At 36.9% G+C, this 16,384-nt stretch overlaps 1 protein-coding gene across 1 annotated transcript; it reads right to left on the reverse strand.

Annotated features, from left to right (window-relative positions):
• Positions 1–1,295: 1,295 nt before the first annotated feature.
• arrdc1a (arrestin domain containing 1a) lies at positions 1,296–16,118 on the reverse strand. The gene is made up of 8 exons (XM_017691003.2): positions 15,923–16,118; positions 9,857–9,967; positions 8,613–8,663; positions 6,736–6,890; positions 6,240–6,422; positions 5,667–5,843; positions 3,720–4,281; positions 1,296–2,327 (listed from the first exon to the last, which is right to left on the reverse strand). Exons 1-8 carry the CDS (start codon positions 16,038–16,040, stop codon positions 2,287–2,289), a joined length of 1,398 nt encoding a protein of 465 aa, XP_017546492.1. The 5' UTR covers positions 16,041–16,118; the 3' UTR covers positions 1,296–2,286.
• Between the last annotated feature and the right edge of the window lie 266 nt (positions 16,119–16,384).

The following is a 16,384-nucleotide window of genomic DNA, read 5'->3' on the forward strand; positions in this document are numbered from 1 at the left end:
AAATTGTAATGCTTCTTTTATGGTTGATATGGTTACATTAAATAATGCCTGAGGGGGGTTTTATGATAGTTCTGAGATGATGTTTCAGCCAAAACCATATTTTTTAGAATTACATTCAAGTTCAAGTTCAAAGTGTTTGTCATTTGCACAGAGGAAACAAGTTTCCTTATATAAAAGCTTACTTTGCTCCTCGCTAAGAATGCCAAATATAACATTAAAAATACAAAAGAGTATATATACAAGCATATATATTAATCAAGAAATAACACACTAAATATAGGCTACTAATAGAGGTTGTTAAAATTTACACCAGGTTAGGTTACAATGTATAAATTACAGTGGTATGGATAGTGCTGTGCCATGCCGGGAACATGATTATCTGCAGCAGAAATGAGTGGTAAAGTGCAATAGTGCAATTGTAAACATGTGCTACAGTAAAGTGACAATAGTTCATAGTAGAGAGATACATGCAGGGTCGTTTTTTTTAAACCATTATCAATATTACGTATAAAAACATGACAGGTGTAGGTTCACTGGTTTTGGATAGTAAATAAAATGGCTATCCTTGTATTGTAGATGCTGTGACCCCTGGTTCCCATCACCACCACTGTAAAGGAAGCTGATTCCATTTTATGTCAACCCACTCTGAAAGACAGTTTACACTACAACCACTGAATTATGCAGAATTTTTAAAAAAATGGATGCAATTGCCCTTTCACTCCACTGCAAATCACAGTAAAATACACTTTTAATTTCACTCCTTTCTCCAAGATACTGTGAGAAAAATCTAACCAATTAATTCAATAAATAAATAATGTATAAAAGTTAAATCGGACACCTAATCAGGAATTTGGATGGGGGTAATTTTCCTCTCATTTTCTAAACTGAAGAGGAAAATGTTGGAATATCTTGCAATACTTTTGATACCAAAGTACATTTACAAGCAATTACTGTTGTGCTTTAGCTAAAGTAAATATGTAAATATAACATTTTCACTTGAGTAATGTTTTAGTAAGAGTCTCTGTACTTTCACTCAAGTTCGGGATTTGTTTACTAATTTTCCCTGCAAATTAATATTTTTTTGGTACTTAAACCTAAATATCATACTTGGACCTTAGGAGAAAAGGAAGGAAAAAAAAACAAAACATACGGGTCCTTTATATGGGATGTTATGACAATGTTTTATACATTATGATGTTACAAATTTCATCATTTCTAAAAATAAATTCAAGCTCATCTTGAAATTATAAAATGTTTCTAGTAATGGTATCTAGTACACAAGACAAAGCAAGACATTTAGCTTTGAAAACAGATTTATTTAAATGTAATCAAATATCTTTAGAAGAAAATACAATAATTTTTACAAAATTCATAGACACACAATATATTAAAAAAAATGAAATAAAACATTTCCATTATTGCCCAGATGTGTCCTTTTTCAACAGACATGTACAAATCTAAAATTGTAATACGAGATCTACCAAACTTCTTATCACACTTTAAAATATCACAATGTTGGATTTAAGAATTTTTGCATTTATGAGATGTATACATGTGGGTGTTTTAAACAGCAATATCATGGTTATGCATTGTGGGTATATCTGTCTGAAAATGGAAAAAGACTTCTACTACGGGACTCTATAATGGTACATTCATTTACTGAACGCTGTTTTTTTTCTGGCATTGATTGATAGCATATCACTTGTGAATTTGCCAAAAATGCAAGAACAGCATTTCAGAGCATCAGCGATAACAACGTGTGTATTAAATATCACAGTAAAACTTATTACTGAATATCGGCGCAGGTCTAGTTTTCCAACACATTTATAAGACAGGCTCGAAAATCTTATTAACCAACAATCAGTAAATCAGTAAAAAGAACAAACAAAACCAACTAGAAACATGAACAGAGACAAAGATTTTAGTGACTAGGGCTCGTTACTGAAAGTGCGCAAATTAGGTTAATTAGCATAATGATCCACAATAATAGTAATAACAACAATTTAAAACTAATAACTTTTTCTCTTGGGCCATCCAAATGATACAAAATGCAATGACTTCCAATTAAAAACTAATAAACAATAATACATTTAAATTAGTGGCATCACAGATGTCACTCCATGCTTGCAGGAAGAAAAAAAAAATACAAACAAACAAAAACTTCACGTCTTTTTGCTCTAATCACTTCCAATGTGAACATGGTCCCATAGCCCCGAAAGAGCAAGAATTCTAAGTCCTAAAGTGAGTGATCAGGGGTTATTCCTTAATACAGACTGCATAAATCCTTTAGGTGTTGGTGCAGCTGTCTTCATAAGATGGCGGAGGCTCTGGAAAAGATAAAGCAAAATATTTGGTTAACATCTTTCAAATGAACAAATATGACCAAGAGCACACACACCTAACTGTAAAATATTCAGTAATAACCATTTATACCACTAGGGTGTGCTACACAGCAATGAGAACAGCATTTCCATATTTAGGAGAGGCATGAAGTGGATTACCACTGACAGTTACGCTCTTCTTAAGAAAGAATGGAAACATTGTTTACTCAGAAAATAATGAGAATAGAAACTAAAGGAAGCTTCTTCAGCACCTGCCCATTGGATTCCATTATACATGTTTTGAGTCAAGGATTTTTCTGTTTAGAAAGTTCAGAGAAATGTATATCATTGCCTAAAGTTATCAACTGTGTGCTACATATGCAGGTTGAGAAATTGGGTATTCTTTAAAAGCTAAGATTTACAGATGGTTTCATTTCATTTTATTAGCTGATCAAGTAAATATGCAACTCCATTACCCCCTGAACTCTTGACCAAGAGAGCCTCACTGAATGGGTACAAAGAGGAAAAAACTGTTTAAATCAAAAGCCACTGCAGGTAAAGAAAAAAACTGTATGGATGTAATGTCGAGCACACTACTCATTAATCTGTGACAAGTCAGTCGTCATTCAATGTGCATACCATATTTTTATGTTCGGTGGGGTTTGATTTTATAAGGCTTAATATATTTTACTCAACAACTATATTAGGTACACCTACATTGTACCTTTATTCATTGCCATTTTATAATATCCACTTTGTAGTTCTACAACTACAGATTATAGTTCATCCATTTCACAGGATGCTGCTAGCTAGATATTTTTAGTATGGATACAGAGCTGTTAAAAAAAAACATCAGGAACATGGCTGTGTCTGAGATCTTATACAACACAACACATACTAACATGTCACTACTATGTCAGTGTCCCTGCAGTGCTGAGAATGATCCACTACCCAAATAATACCTGTTCTGTGGTGTCCTGTGGGGTCATGACCATTAAAGAACAGGGTAGAAGACAGCAGGTTATGCAGAGAAACAGATGGACTACATTTTATAACCACAATTTAACAAAATGCACATTTATGGTAAATTTACCAGATAAAAACAAAACAACAAATGTAGATCCAAGGTTTTCCTTGTTAAATAGCCAATGAGAGTATATGCATCATAGCAAAATGTGCATTCATGCATCTGTGCAAGTATATGTGAGTGTGTTAAAGCCCAACAAAGCACAGAATTACAAAAATTCAAGAACCACTGCTTTAAGGAGTCACCGTACCATCTAGTAGTCACCACTGGATGAAGAAAAAAAAAAACAAAAACACAAAAATGAAGATATGAGGTTTCCCTTTGACAGCAATGATGCACAAAAGAAAAGTGAATAGGTCACAGGGCCTTACCATGTGGGTATGATGAACTCCTGTATTCTGGAGGCAGGATGAGGGGGCAGTTGGTTGGGACGGGTGGGGCATTTCCCTCCGTGAAGAAAGGGATGGTGGCTCCTGTGGAGATGCAGAATTGGGGTGCTGAAGCATTGCTGCTGTTGTTGCGCTGGTTCTGTGGGAAAGAGAGGCCTGGAGCATAGCTAAAGGCATTGGGGGAAATGGCAGCCTCAGAGCCGCTGGCCTGCTGCTGAGAGTGGATCTTGGTGGGGATCTCCTCACTGTGGCGAGAGCCCGCATCCAGCATATCTGGCTCTGGCGGAGGGGCGCTCGGGGTGATGCAAGTACTGCGGGGCCGTGGACGGGGGGCAGGTCTGGGGGCTGTCTGAGGAGGTGTGGTGGTGGAAGCAGAGCGAGATGCAGTGGTGGTTGTAGGAGTGGTAGAAGTAGAAGAAGGGGTTGCGCGTGGTCTTGGGAGAGGGGCGGCCGGCCTGGATGGAGTGTGGAGGCTAGGATCGATCGCAATATTTCCAATGTGGATGGGCAGAGTCAGTAACACTTCTGGGTACTTCAGAGAAACCTGACAAATGAGAGATGGTTAGTGATTAAAAAGAGGAAAAACAGAGGGATGAGAGTGATATACAGTGGCTCAAAAAGTATTGGGCACATTAGCCATTTAGTTACGGATAAACTCTAATAAAGATCTTTAGGTTACGTCATAAAATATTGAACAAAATGATGCGTTTCTGAGAAAAACACTTTTAGCATCAAACTCATGACAAATTCTTTCTGTGAAGAAACCCTGGAGAAGAAATCCACTAAAGCTGCACTAGGAGTACAGTAAAGCACAGAGGCAGAAATGTTAAAGTCAGAGGCTGTGTTTTTCTACAGTGGTGTCAGTGAGCTCATGTTCTTTGATGGGAAAAGGAAGAGGTATGATTAGCTTAAAAGAAACAGGAAATGCCACATCTAATCTGCCTCAGCTCTTACAACAGTGAAGGTGGATAGCGAGAGATTTACTTCAGCTGACCTTATTCTCATATAAGAAACTGCAATATATGGGTTATAGTACTACATGTCACATGGACTACATTTAAGTCTTTGAAGTCATCGTTTTCACAGGCAATAACAAAAACAGGACATAATTTGATGTTAAGTATTACTAGCTTATAGCTTAGAGTAATTCTTTATAATGTGTGGATTCCAAACCTTGAGGTTACTGTCATTCATCATCATAGAAACAAAAGAAAAAAAAAGACGTACAGACTCAGGACTGTTGATCTAGAATATCCATTGAATGTAAATGTAGTTCTATAAACAACTATGCAATTAATTGTAAGTAAGGGTTCGGTGCGATCATGAATCATTATGATTGTGATTTCAATTTATTTACAGAAAAATTGGTCCTTTATCCTTTTTTAAAATCCAGGACTTTATTAGCCAAATTTGCAAAATAAAAATTATTTGCTCTTTAATGAGCCAAACTGGCATTTTAAAGTCAACGAAAAATCAGCTGCCTATTTAAATAACATTTATTAATCAAATAATCAAGTCAAATAAAGTGCTACATTGCAAGTAAAAGGCTATTTAGCACTGTGTGTATTGTACAATAATTCATGCATAATTATGCTATGGCATTGTAATACAGATGTAGCATTAGCATTCAAATACAACACAAGTGCACTTTTATACTTCATTCTTTGTGGAATAAAACTAACAAATTGACCAAAATAAAAATAATTATTCTGCCAATACTGATTGCATGCTTGGAGATAAAATGTATCCTCAGTAAACACTACATATGTAAGCAAAACAGCAGTAATAACTTTCTACTTCAAGGAGTTTAACAGTAATAAATAATAAACAAATAGAGGGAAAACCATAGAGTATACAATACCGTGGGTGGAGGTAATATTAGGAAAAATAGTAAATGGTGTTAATACTGTGCAATGATATAACACTCACCTGAATGAAATAGTTAATCTTGATAAGATCACAGCCAGCCAGAGAAGACTGGGGCAGAGGAGGAACAATGATCTGCTCTTTCCACTCAGCCTGCTTTCCTCCCTTCACTCCAGCCCCCTCTACTTCTGCTATCGCCCTCAAGTCTTGCGTTGGTCTCTTTGTATTATACGTAACTTTCTGATAAAACACACAGCAGAGTAATGTATAACTACACAGATTAGCAGGGATGGATTAAAATGGGAATTTTTGGCCATTACCGATATCAGATTTTTTGTCTTAATTTTTTTATATCTGCTGATGCCAATACCAAAGCCGATATATAAACACTTATCAAATGCAGAAATTGTGAATACATAGGTTAGTGTTATGGATAAATGTAACATTTATTTCTTAATGGTTAAGCGCACCAAGTAGTACCTCAGTGTCTTTCACTGTTTAAGACAATTTGTCCAATACCAACATGGCATGATTCTGACATCATTGTCCATCCTTACTTAGATTTGAATAGTCTTAGCTCTTTTCTGAAGCCTCATTCTCTGTTTCAAAGGTGAAATACTTATATAATATTGTTACCTGCATCAGGCTTGCCACCACGTGGCCTGTGGACTTCCCTGATCGGTTATCAATTTCAGTGGACACTTTGATGACCTGACCTGGAGCATAGCCTCGCAGGTCACTTTTAGCCGTCAGCACAACTGTCCCATTCTTCACCAGATTGTAAGAGAAATTCTTAGTTACAGATGATGAGCTTGGCTCCTGTGAAAGACAAGGCAAACTGTCCATATTTTGACCATCACTTTAAGAGGGCTGTCCCAGTTACTCAACAAACTTGATTAAAAATAGAAAAATCATAAAAATATGGTTCTCTTTTACAATAAGAATCTTAAAGATTTTAATAGCTATGTCTGGATTATTATTGTTCAATAAAGTCTTCAGGTATTTTTCCCCCATTTGTTGCTCAATTCATCAACAATGTAATTGTCAGAATACTCAATTACTAATTTAATCTCTAGTGACAGCTCTATGCATTAGTAGACAGACATTACTGATTTGACCTTAGTAAACTAACATTTATGTCAGCAACTTCATTGAGGTTAATGTTGTTCAGCATATAGAAGGGCTTCTCTGTCCGGTAGTCCTTTGCAAAGCGGGGAGTGTCGATAAAGGCTCTAATTCTGTACATAATCCTTCCATAGGGGCCTTCATATGATGTTGGAGCTGTGGCTGGAAAACAGAGAAACAAATACAAATCTTCAAAAAGAAAAAAAAAAATCCTTCACTTAATAACCCGATTTCAAACATGAAAAAAACGTATGACTTTCCAAGAAAATAATCGAGAAGCTTTACTGAGCCATACCATCTTTTTCTAAATGGCACAGTTGTGAGGGGTCAGGTACTATAGCAGTGTCTGCCTCAGCAGTAAAGAGAAATGTAGTACATGCAATTAGAAATTAGGAACTGCTTCAGCATGCTCAGGCATGTGTTTGTTATGAGATGGCTTGTTCTTGTACATTTTCCTCCTAGCCCTTGAGGAGGAACAGCCCAAAAGAGGAACAGCTAGGGGAAGTTTCGGGTGCATCACAGCGATGCCACAGCTCTTCCTGACTAGGCCAGTTATTGTTTGTGTATCTAGTTGCTAAGAAAGATGACTGCAAAGTCTAAAGTAGGCTACTGTGTCCATTCTCTTCATCTCTGTTAAAACAGGTTAAAGGTTGAATGTTTATTCTGCTTAAGACTTTTCAGTTATAATAAAACTTTTACCTCTGATTGGTTGCCCTGTATTGTGCCTTATTCAAAAAGTAGTTTGAGGTAAAAATATAACTTCAACATCAATACAAAAGAAAATAACTGCTGTAAGCTTTTTATCCCTCCTGGAAGAGAAACTTGGACCATTACCATGTTTAACAAGACCAGCTGTAAAATATTTTACTGGCTGGAACAAAACAACATTCAGGTTAATCTGGCAAACACTGAAAAAGCTGAACTGAACCTGATACTGTGTCCGTTTAACCTTTTTTTTTCTTTATTTTGCAGAACTGTTGTATAACAGCAATATAATATTCAAGAATGTATGTTACCACAAAATATTATTTTTGGGTTGTGAATGGAACCAACACCACAGCTGTGATGTAATTTACGATAACATGTATTCTGTTACTTAAATTTATTCCCCATCTAGCAAGCTTGCTTAGCCCTATTTACCACTTATTATATAGTGTTTATATTAATGTGGTGTAAGAGCATAAAATAAATATTAATTTTAGCTTTTAATCCACACTATATAAAATCTGGGGATTTGGAGACCTCTCTGGTGAAAGTGTGTAATCACATGCAACGTGCAGAAGAACATTTTGTAACGTTGGCTGTGCCTCTGACCTTTTCCACAAGCGGATGAATCTGATGATTGAGAGTGCACTAAATAAAGTAATGAAAGAACTTCATACAGGACTTCTGAGGACGCAGATGAATCATCTACTATTGTCGTCAAATAATGTTGAATTTGCTTTTGAAATTTTAAAGAGTGAGCCGGACCTTCTTCAGGAGTCTAGGCATGTAACTTTACGTAAAGATGTACAAAATCTCCAATGAAAATCCAACCTTTTAGCAAGCGTTTCTTGTCCCTCCTGACTAAAGCTACTTTTTTCAATTTTAACTAAAAATTCTTACATAGTACACCATCAAGTAGCAAAATTAGCTGATTAAGGTTGGCAGCAAAGGCCTTTTTTTTGTACCCATGTCTTCTCTAATTGAGACCTCGAATCAACTCTACCGCAACCTCAACCAGAAGACATGAAAAAAAGGAACCACTGCAAATTGTGGTGTTCAAGTGCTCTGTTCCCACAGTAAAGAAACAAACATGGTGCCTGACTCATATGCATCAGTGTGAATGTAGAAGAATGCAGGGAATCAGGTAATGCCTTTGAGGTCATCACTCTGCAATCTTACCTGGTATGAGAAATTTGAAGGGAAAACTGTGCTCGCCTTGTTTCAGAGTGCCTAGTAAAGTGGAAAAACACACACACACACACACACACACACACGTAGTTAATAAGCATAAATAAACCACATAACTGTGTGTGAAACACACTGCCTTCTACTGAAATGAACATGCTCTTTGCTCTTTAAACATTAGTTGTTGAGTATTCCTACATACTTCTTGAGAATTATAACAGCCATGATTAATACTTCCTGTGTTCTTTAAAGATAAACACAAGTGTCCAGGAAGTCCAGACAGCATTAGATCAGTATGGCTTTCTCACTTACAGCCAACTATCCAGACTACAAACAGCAAAAGTCTGGAAATTTGAATAGTTCAACTAAGACCTCAAACTACATTGTTAAAAATCATATGAAAGAAGGCTGGTCATCACTCTGATGATTTACTCAGTGATCTCGTAATCTGCTGAAGGTGCTAAGAGTATTGATTGATAAATAAAAAATATAAAGTCAAAGCTGTATTTGAACAGGCTAAAATCACTGAATTAATCATAGCAACAGATAGTTTAGAACTAAAGCAGCTAGGCTTCTACCTGGACTACAATCAAGGTTTAAAGGATCCTAGTACAAAAAAAATTGTTTATACATTATTAACGCATTAACTAACAGTTATAGTTAATACATGTTGGGGTCTGTGGGACCCATTTTCAATGTTTACCAAAAGAAAAATGTATTTATTATTATTGTAACCTCAGATTTTTTTGGCCTTTGCTCTTTTTCTGTGAAGAACATATAAAATAACACATTTTCCATGACTTCAGTGACACTGTTCACCCCCTACACATTTATATTACACGTTGTGCTGGGTGAGCAGGCGGGGAATAAAAGTGTGGAGGTGCTGTGTCCCTCCACTCTGTTCTCTTCCTACATGGCCTGCTGTTAGTTTGTGTGTGGGTTGACAACATGGTCAGACTGCCTACAGCTGCTAAGGGAGAACCCTATGCTGGCCACTTCTGATATTGTAAACATCTAATATTTTTACATAAAACGGCTGTATTGGTTAAAAAAAACAAACAAACAAACAAAAAAACACAAACAATAATGTGGTGGGTCCTTCAGACCAGTGAATAACAAACATAACACCACACAAGGGCTCATTTTAATACATTTTATATAATAAATGTACCTCTTTACATGGATTGGACAATAGCAGATAGGAGGTAGCATGGAAATGAATGTTCCATTGTGAGTACCTTTATCTGCCACTGATAGAGAGCTGCTGAAGTACTGTTCTTCCTCTACCCAGGCTGTGTCGTTTGCTTTGTTGGTCACGCCACAGTAACCCTGGCAGTTCACCTTGATTTCTGCAAGTCAGAACAAAGCAAATGATAGAAAAAGGAGATACATACATGCATAATGACAGCTGACAGAATGATCGAATGGTAATGAACACAGTGTAAATAAAGCTACCTGGCACTTTTAATTAGCGTTCATGTCAGAAAAGACTGGCTGAGGTGAAATCACATCAAAATGGACAAAACCAGCATTTCTGACAAACAGACAGTGGCCTCAAGATGTGAAGTCTGCACCAGCTTTGCTGCTCCATCCAAAATCATTTCTCAGAATTCAAATATGATCATTTTCTCGAATGGTTCTTTTCAAAAGATTCGGAATGAGTCAGTATGCCACAAAACCTTGATGGCAGGTGTAGATTAACCAGAAAACTGCATCATGAGAACACAGGGGAAGACCATATGACATTTATAGAAGGTAAACACGTATATACCACATCTAATCCGACAATTAATTAAATCTTTACAAGATGTTCATATTATCTTAGAGATTCTTATTATAGATTGCACTCTTGCTCTCCGTCTATTGAGTCGGATAATGACATTTATTTCTTTTTTTAAAACTCTTTTTAAGAACAAAATCTGAGACCAAACCTAACTAGTACCTGAATTAACTAATACTGACCAATGTTATTTAATATAGACAAAAATGAACTCCAGAAGGTTTAGTTAGATAATACATTACTGTCTGATATGACTCCCAGTTGTCAACTGTCAAATTACAGAGAAATCCAAAAACTTTAACTAAAGAAAATATAAACACAGGGGTGGGGCTTTCCAGAATTTTATCAGGTTTGTTAGTTTGTCTTAATGAGCTCTTAGTCTTCTATTAAGCCTGGCATGTGAATATTAAAACACAAATCCCCCCCCATCAAGTTGTCTGTTACAATAAAAAAAAAAAAGCAATCCATTACTGGTGCTGCACCATTACTGAAACCATATGATTCAACATCTGCTGACGTTATCACAGAACTAGTACACCGGCCTGCCCTAGTGACGCAAACTGATACAAACTGATGCTAGCAAAAATACTGCAAGACAAAAGAAGATGATGTTTACAGATCTCAACACTCCGTGAGAGTACTTGTGGTATATATGAATGGAAATCACTACTTGCCTGACTGAAATCACAACTTTCGATGAAAGTTCATTTACTGTGTGTCATATTGGAAAGAAGATACGCTTGATTTTATTTAGTCCTTCACCCTGTTATATAAAAAAAAAAAAAAAAAAAAAAAAAAAAACTGTTGCAGGACCCAAAAATATCAAGGCAACACAATGCAGTCTTGCTCAAGGATTCTTGGTTCTTTATCAAGTGAGGAACCAAACCTCAGTCTGTTGGATGGAGGGCCAGCAGTGTTTCCCATCACACCAACAACATTTATGAAGAATATGATGTAACCATTATAACTTCCATTGAACATGCACTCTCTCTCAACAAGTATTAAATTGGAGAAATTAGAGTTTTAGAAACTGCTTGTCGGCATGCTATTCATCAGACTTCCTGGCAGTGTGGCCCATTCCCGTGCTTTGATTCCCCACACAGGCAACCACACTGTGCTGTATAAACAAGCGTCATTGGGAAAGCTTAATAATGCTACATTAGTCTGCCTCTGTGAGATGGTTAGACTAGAAATTGTTCTGGAAATGAGCGTCTTCCCAAGGCCGTAATTGTAATACAGACTAAACATGGCCTCAAATGTAATTTCACTGGCAGCCTAATATTGGCTGAATAAATCAGCCTTTGTAAAGATGGCATCAAAGCAAAAAAGCTGTTAAGAAAACTCAAATCTTAATGCATCATGTCACCTTGACATTCTCTCATTTATTATACAGTGGCTTTCTAATGCTTGATAAGGTCAAAATTCTCATACATACTGTGAAGTCTAAATCTAAAAGTAGCAGTAATAACCAATTTATTGGCTTAATTTAATGTAAAGAAAAAAAGAAAAATCAACACAAACAAAATAATCTGTGAATTCTGCATTTTATCTTTGCATACAAATAAAAAAAGATCATGTATAAGAACATGGCATGGTAGGAATGCATGTTTAATTATCATGAAAATAAAGTACAAAAAGTCTATGGTCCTAAAATACTCTGTTTCTTTAAAGAGGATATGATCTCTTATTTTTCCTGACATCTTTTACACTACTTTTTTTTCTTCACTCAATAACTTCCTATATCAATAGCAGAAGCACTCAAACTTTAAAGCTTTGACATTACAGAACTACAAAGTCCTACTAAACAACTCAGCCGCATGAATTATTCCATTTCATTCTTGTCCATTTTGCCTCACCAGGAATGCCAACCAACCAGTTCTTCACAGACTTGACCATCAGTAACGCCCTAACAGAGTGAGAGCAGGCTCTCTTCTATTCTCTTCATATTGCAGTTCCCCACAACAATACAGAGCTGTCACAGATGAGCTTGATGTTTACACAGAGTCAAGTCTCCAACATTTCCACTCCATATAACATCTACAGTTCCAACCAGAAGAGTGTAATTGTCTAAAATGAATTTGCACAAACCAGTCAGACTTCAAGTGAGAGCTAAATGCATTTCATCAAGCATTAATCATACTTTCCAGATTAAAGGAATGGTTCACCCAAATTTAAAAATGTACACAGTGTCACCTTTTCTGGATTTTAACATTTTAGATTTGCCTCGTGGCTCCAAAGAAAAACTAAAGCAAAGTTTAGACATCAAACATGTCTAGGCTGATGAAATAACTGTGATAATGGGTGAAACTGTGCACATTAGAATTTTTTACGCATTAGCTTCAAAGCTATGGTGCAAAACTAAAGAATCAAAGTTTAGGCAAACACATCTTGCTACATTTAGTGCGAGGAGAAAACTGCAAATGTTTTTTCCAAGAACAATTCCAACTATTTGGATGTCACTCTGAATCATCATTTCCATAAAACAAAAAGAAGCAGTTTATGGAGCTTGTAACCCAAATAAGCGTCAAGCGACAGGTGCAGTAATGACAGTATTGTCAGCCCTGAGACTGCTGAAGGCCAGTTGGGGGGCTTCTCACGCCTTATTGTGCACAGGTGGCACAACAGCTGTATCTTTGTTACAGGTTTAGCCAATCTTGGAGCTTTGTTGTTTTGAATAATAAATGGTAGAGTGAAATATAAGGAAGGCCACTGATATGCGTTGCCTCTAAATAGATCATGCACGTTTTAATATAATAATTACACAAGTGTAAAATCTTTATATCTGTCATTGCAAAAACTTCAACATTTTATTACTCTACCATTTTTATTTATCACTACTTGAAAATATGAATTGCCCTTTACAACCTTTCATGAAAGACTGATAAAAAAAACTGTCCAAAATCACCTGGGAAAAAAAACTTGTTATATAACAAGTTATAATTTTTTTTCTTTCTCTTATAAAATTACCACATTGGAGACATGAGGTGTTGCAACAGCAGCAAAATATTTACTGAATGACAGAGCAATAAATAGTCCAAACGTATGAAATTTGGCCAGTCGTCACAACACGTCATTTATGAGCTTTGTTTAATATTACCAGGTATAACTATTACAACTAGTGGTTGAATATGACTGAAGATTAGTTGCTCCCCTTGCCTGTTCTTTGCAATGATATCTATCCATCTATAGGTCATAGATATTAACCTCTTTACTTTAACTTTTCTATAACTAACAACAGAACAATCCAAATAGTCGTAATCTTACCGGAATCGCCTTTTTACTGCACACCTCATAAGGCAACTCTTTATAAAAGCTGAACACAATAGCGCATCTTGCCACCTGTCTCTCCAGGACCACGTGGTTTACACAGCATTCAAGAATAACAATAACGCTAGAAATATCTTCATGAACAATGGTCTCTCAAAGCCATACAGAACAAAGACTCCAAATGGGCCATTAAAACAGGTGGTTGCTGTCCTAAGATGATTTAAATGGCTAACTTACATTCAAATGGTATTTTAGGGCTGAAAATATTGTAATTTTTAAGTCAAAATCAATCTGAAACAGTGCAAATCACAAGAGCTGCAATTCTTATAATACCCTGCATTATACACAACATAGCCTTAACATGTTTTGAGAGATTTCATCATAACATTGGACTTCATTCACCAATCTTCCTAAAATGCTTTCCTAAATTTGTTCTTGAGAAAGGTCCTAAGAAGAGGTCTACATCAGATTCATGATGAGTTAAACCGAAGAACTGTCTGCACCTTTGTGCTTGTGTGTGTGTGTTACCCAAGAACAAATCCCAAATAAGAAAACATCAGTGAATATCAGGAAACTGCATAAGTAGGTTTTTAAAATGACTGAATGGGGCCCCTTTGAGTTTGTGAACTGTCTGTAGACGAGTCAGACCAGTCAGAGCCACAGCATTCGAGCCTCAAGCCAGAAAATTTACCTTAAAATACAGGATCTAAAAGGCCCGGACCTTAACTTACATAAATAATCACAATTTAAATCTGAACATTGATCAGAAATATCACAATTAGACATGTTCCCCGAATGGTTCAGCTCTATTGTATTTTTTTTTTCCACTCTAAAGTCCACATCTTATGCGGGTATATGTAAAAAAAATAGTTTTAATTCATTTTTACATGACCATTCATTTCAGCAGACAAAAGTATGTTTTTATGACAACACAAAAGCATTTCATTCAAAACTGGCTTTTTTTGCAGCGTAGTTTCCAGGCCCTATGGACAGGACAGCAAATGGAGCATTTCCATACCTAAACAAACACTTATGAGGAAAGCGATGAAGTGAGGAAACTGATTTTCCATGAACCAGAGCCTTTAAACACAAAGGATAAGAGTCAGTATCCTATGGTGGATTCATTGATACCACCAAAAAGGCATATTCTTGGACGATCTGCCAGGTTTTAAAAGTAGATTATCAGGGGCAGCTTAGTTTAAGGTAAATTGTGAATCATTAACCGTCTAGACCGGTTTCTGAGTTGCTTGTGGGCTGAATACAAACGACGCACTTGGAGAGAAAAAAAAAAAACAACAGTAGAGCAAATGCTGAACAGCAGATTTACAAGATGCCAAGCGTTTTTTCTAGTTACATTTTCTTCAACCTCAGAAAAAGACTGTCTATAGTGAACTGAGTATCGCTAAGCTATATGAGAATAAAATATAATTTCTACATCGTGAAAACATAAAAAGAAAAAGGCGCTCCACGTTTAGTTTGTTTGACACAGCCAACATGGTATGACACCATTGCCACTGAAAGTCTGTTGTTGTTTTTCTCTATGGAGGTTGGCTTCTTATTGGAGCTATCCGTCCCACCTTAAATGGAGCAGTTCGGGCGCCGTTGAGGGCTCGCCTTATTCGAAGACGCTAAATTTAGCCTCGTGTGTCGTTAGAATGTTTGAGAACGTTGATAAGCTTGGTTAACACTTCCATCACGTCGGTTTCGACTGTATTACATGTTAATAACTTAACTTAGCTGCTTGACACAGAGGTTTCACCCAAGCAGGTGTGTGAACTTGTAGAAGGCCTTCCTTTCTCAAGGTGCTGCTCTTTCGGCTTCTTTCGTCGAGGAGAGACGGGCTAACTTCCACAGCCAGTTTCGTTAGCTAACTGAACTGAGCTAACCTAACGCTAGCTAACCAGTAGTCGCACTTAATGGAAGCTGTATCAACAAAAGCAGAATCAACATTCACATGATGTGTTTACGTCCAGACTAGTGGCCATATATCGAGGCCTTTCGGCCAAATGTGGTGAACACCTTGTTCACGAATGTCGTTGTTACAGAATAAAAAGAAGTCGTGCACAAAACATTAACCAGTTACACTTAATGACCAAATAAAATATGACCTCACGTTTGCGGTGAACACCTCGTAGTTGAATGTTTTTACGGGAAAATACATTTTTGCCTGGCATTAACCGATGAGAGACACCCAGGAAGGAGGTGTTTACCACAGACTTTCCGTCATCTTTAATTCAGCTGGAAACGCCGTTCCTACCTTTGCACTGTATCGGCTGGGCTGTGTTGACTTTCACGGTGCCGGAGATGGACTCGCCGGGACTATAAACCACTTTGTTGTCTTTTAGAGTGATCTCAAACGCCTGAAGTTTCCCCATCTTCTGTTGGGTTTTTTGTGCTTCCAGCCACCGCGGACGGGCGGCTGACCTGCACGTTTCGGCTCAGGGAGGAAACTTTCTCCACCTGAGTTTCTTCCCGTCATCATGACATCACGGCGCTCACCTGGTGCGGCAGGCGGAGCTGGAGCTGATCCAGCGTCAAACACAGCTGAGCTGTACTCAAGTAAAAGGTGTTCTATACTGTACTGAGCATTTTTAAAATGAGAGCCCTTTTGCTTTTACACAAGTATGTCACTTTTCTAATATCTATTTCACAATGATGAGCAAATGGACAATCAGTATATTTATTAAAGGGCAATTCCATCGAAATTTAAACATTTCTG

This window comes from Pygocentrus nattereri, chromosome 20 (assembly GCF_015220715.1).
Source record: "Pygocentrus nattereri isolate fPygNat1 chromosome 20, fPygNat1.pri, whole genome shotgun sequence".
In the NCBI taxonomy this organism is placed as follows: Eukaryota; Metazoa; Chordata; class Actinopteri; order Characiformes; family Serrasalmidae; genus Pygocentrus; species Pygocentrus nattereri.

Bases quoted from the DNA above. Each gene is read 5' to 3' on its own strand.
- arrdc1a (XM_017691003.2), bottom strand. From the start codon at position 16,040: ATGGGGAAACTTCAGGCGTTTGAGATCACTCTAAAAGACAACAAAGTG. The intron at 9,968-15,922 runs GTAGGAACGGCG...TCTGACTTGCAG, and splicing joins CCAGCCGATACAGTGCAAAG to AAATCAAGGTGAACTGCCAG. The intron at 6,891-8,612 runs GTAAGATTGCAG...TCTGTTTTCCAG, and splicing joins CTTCAAATTTCTCATACCAG to CCACAGCTCCAACATCATAT.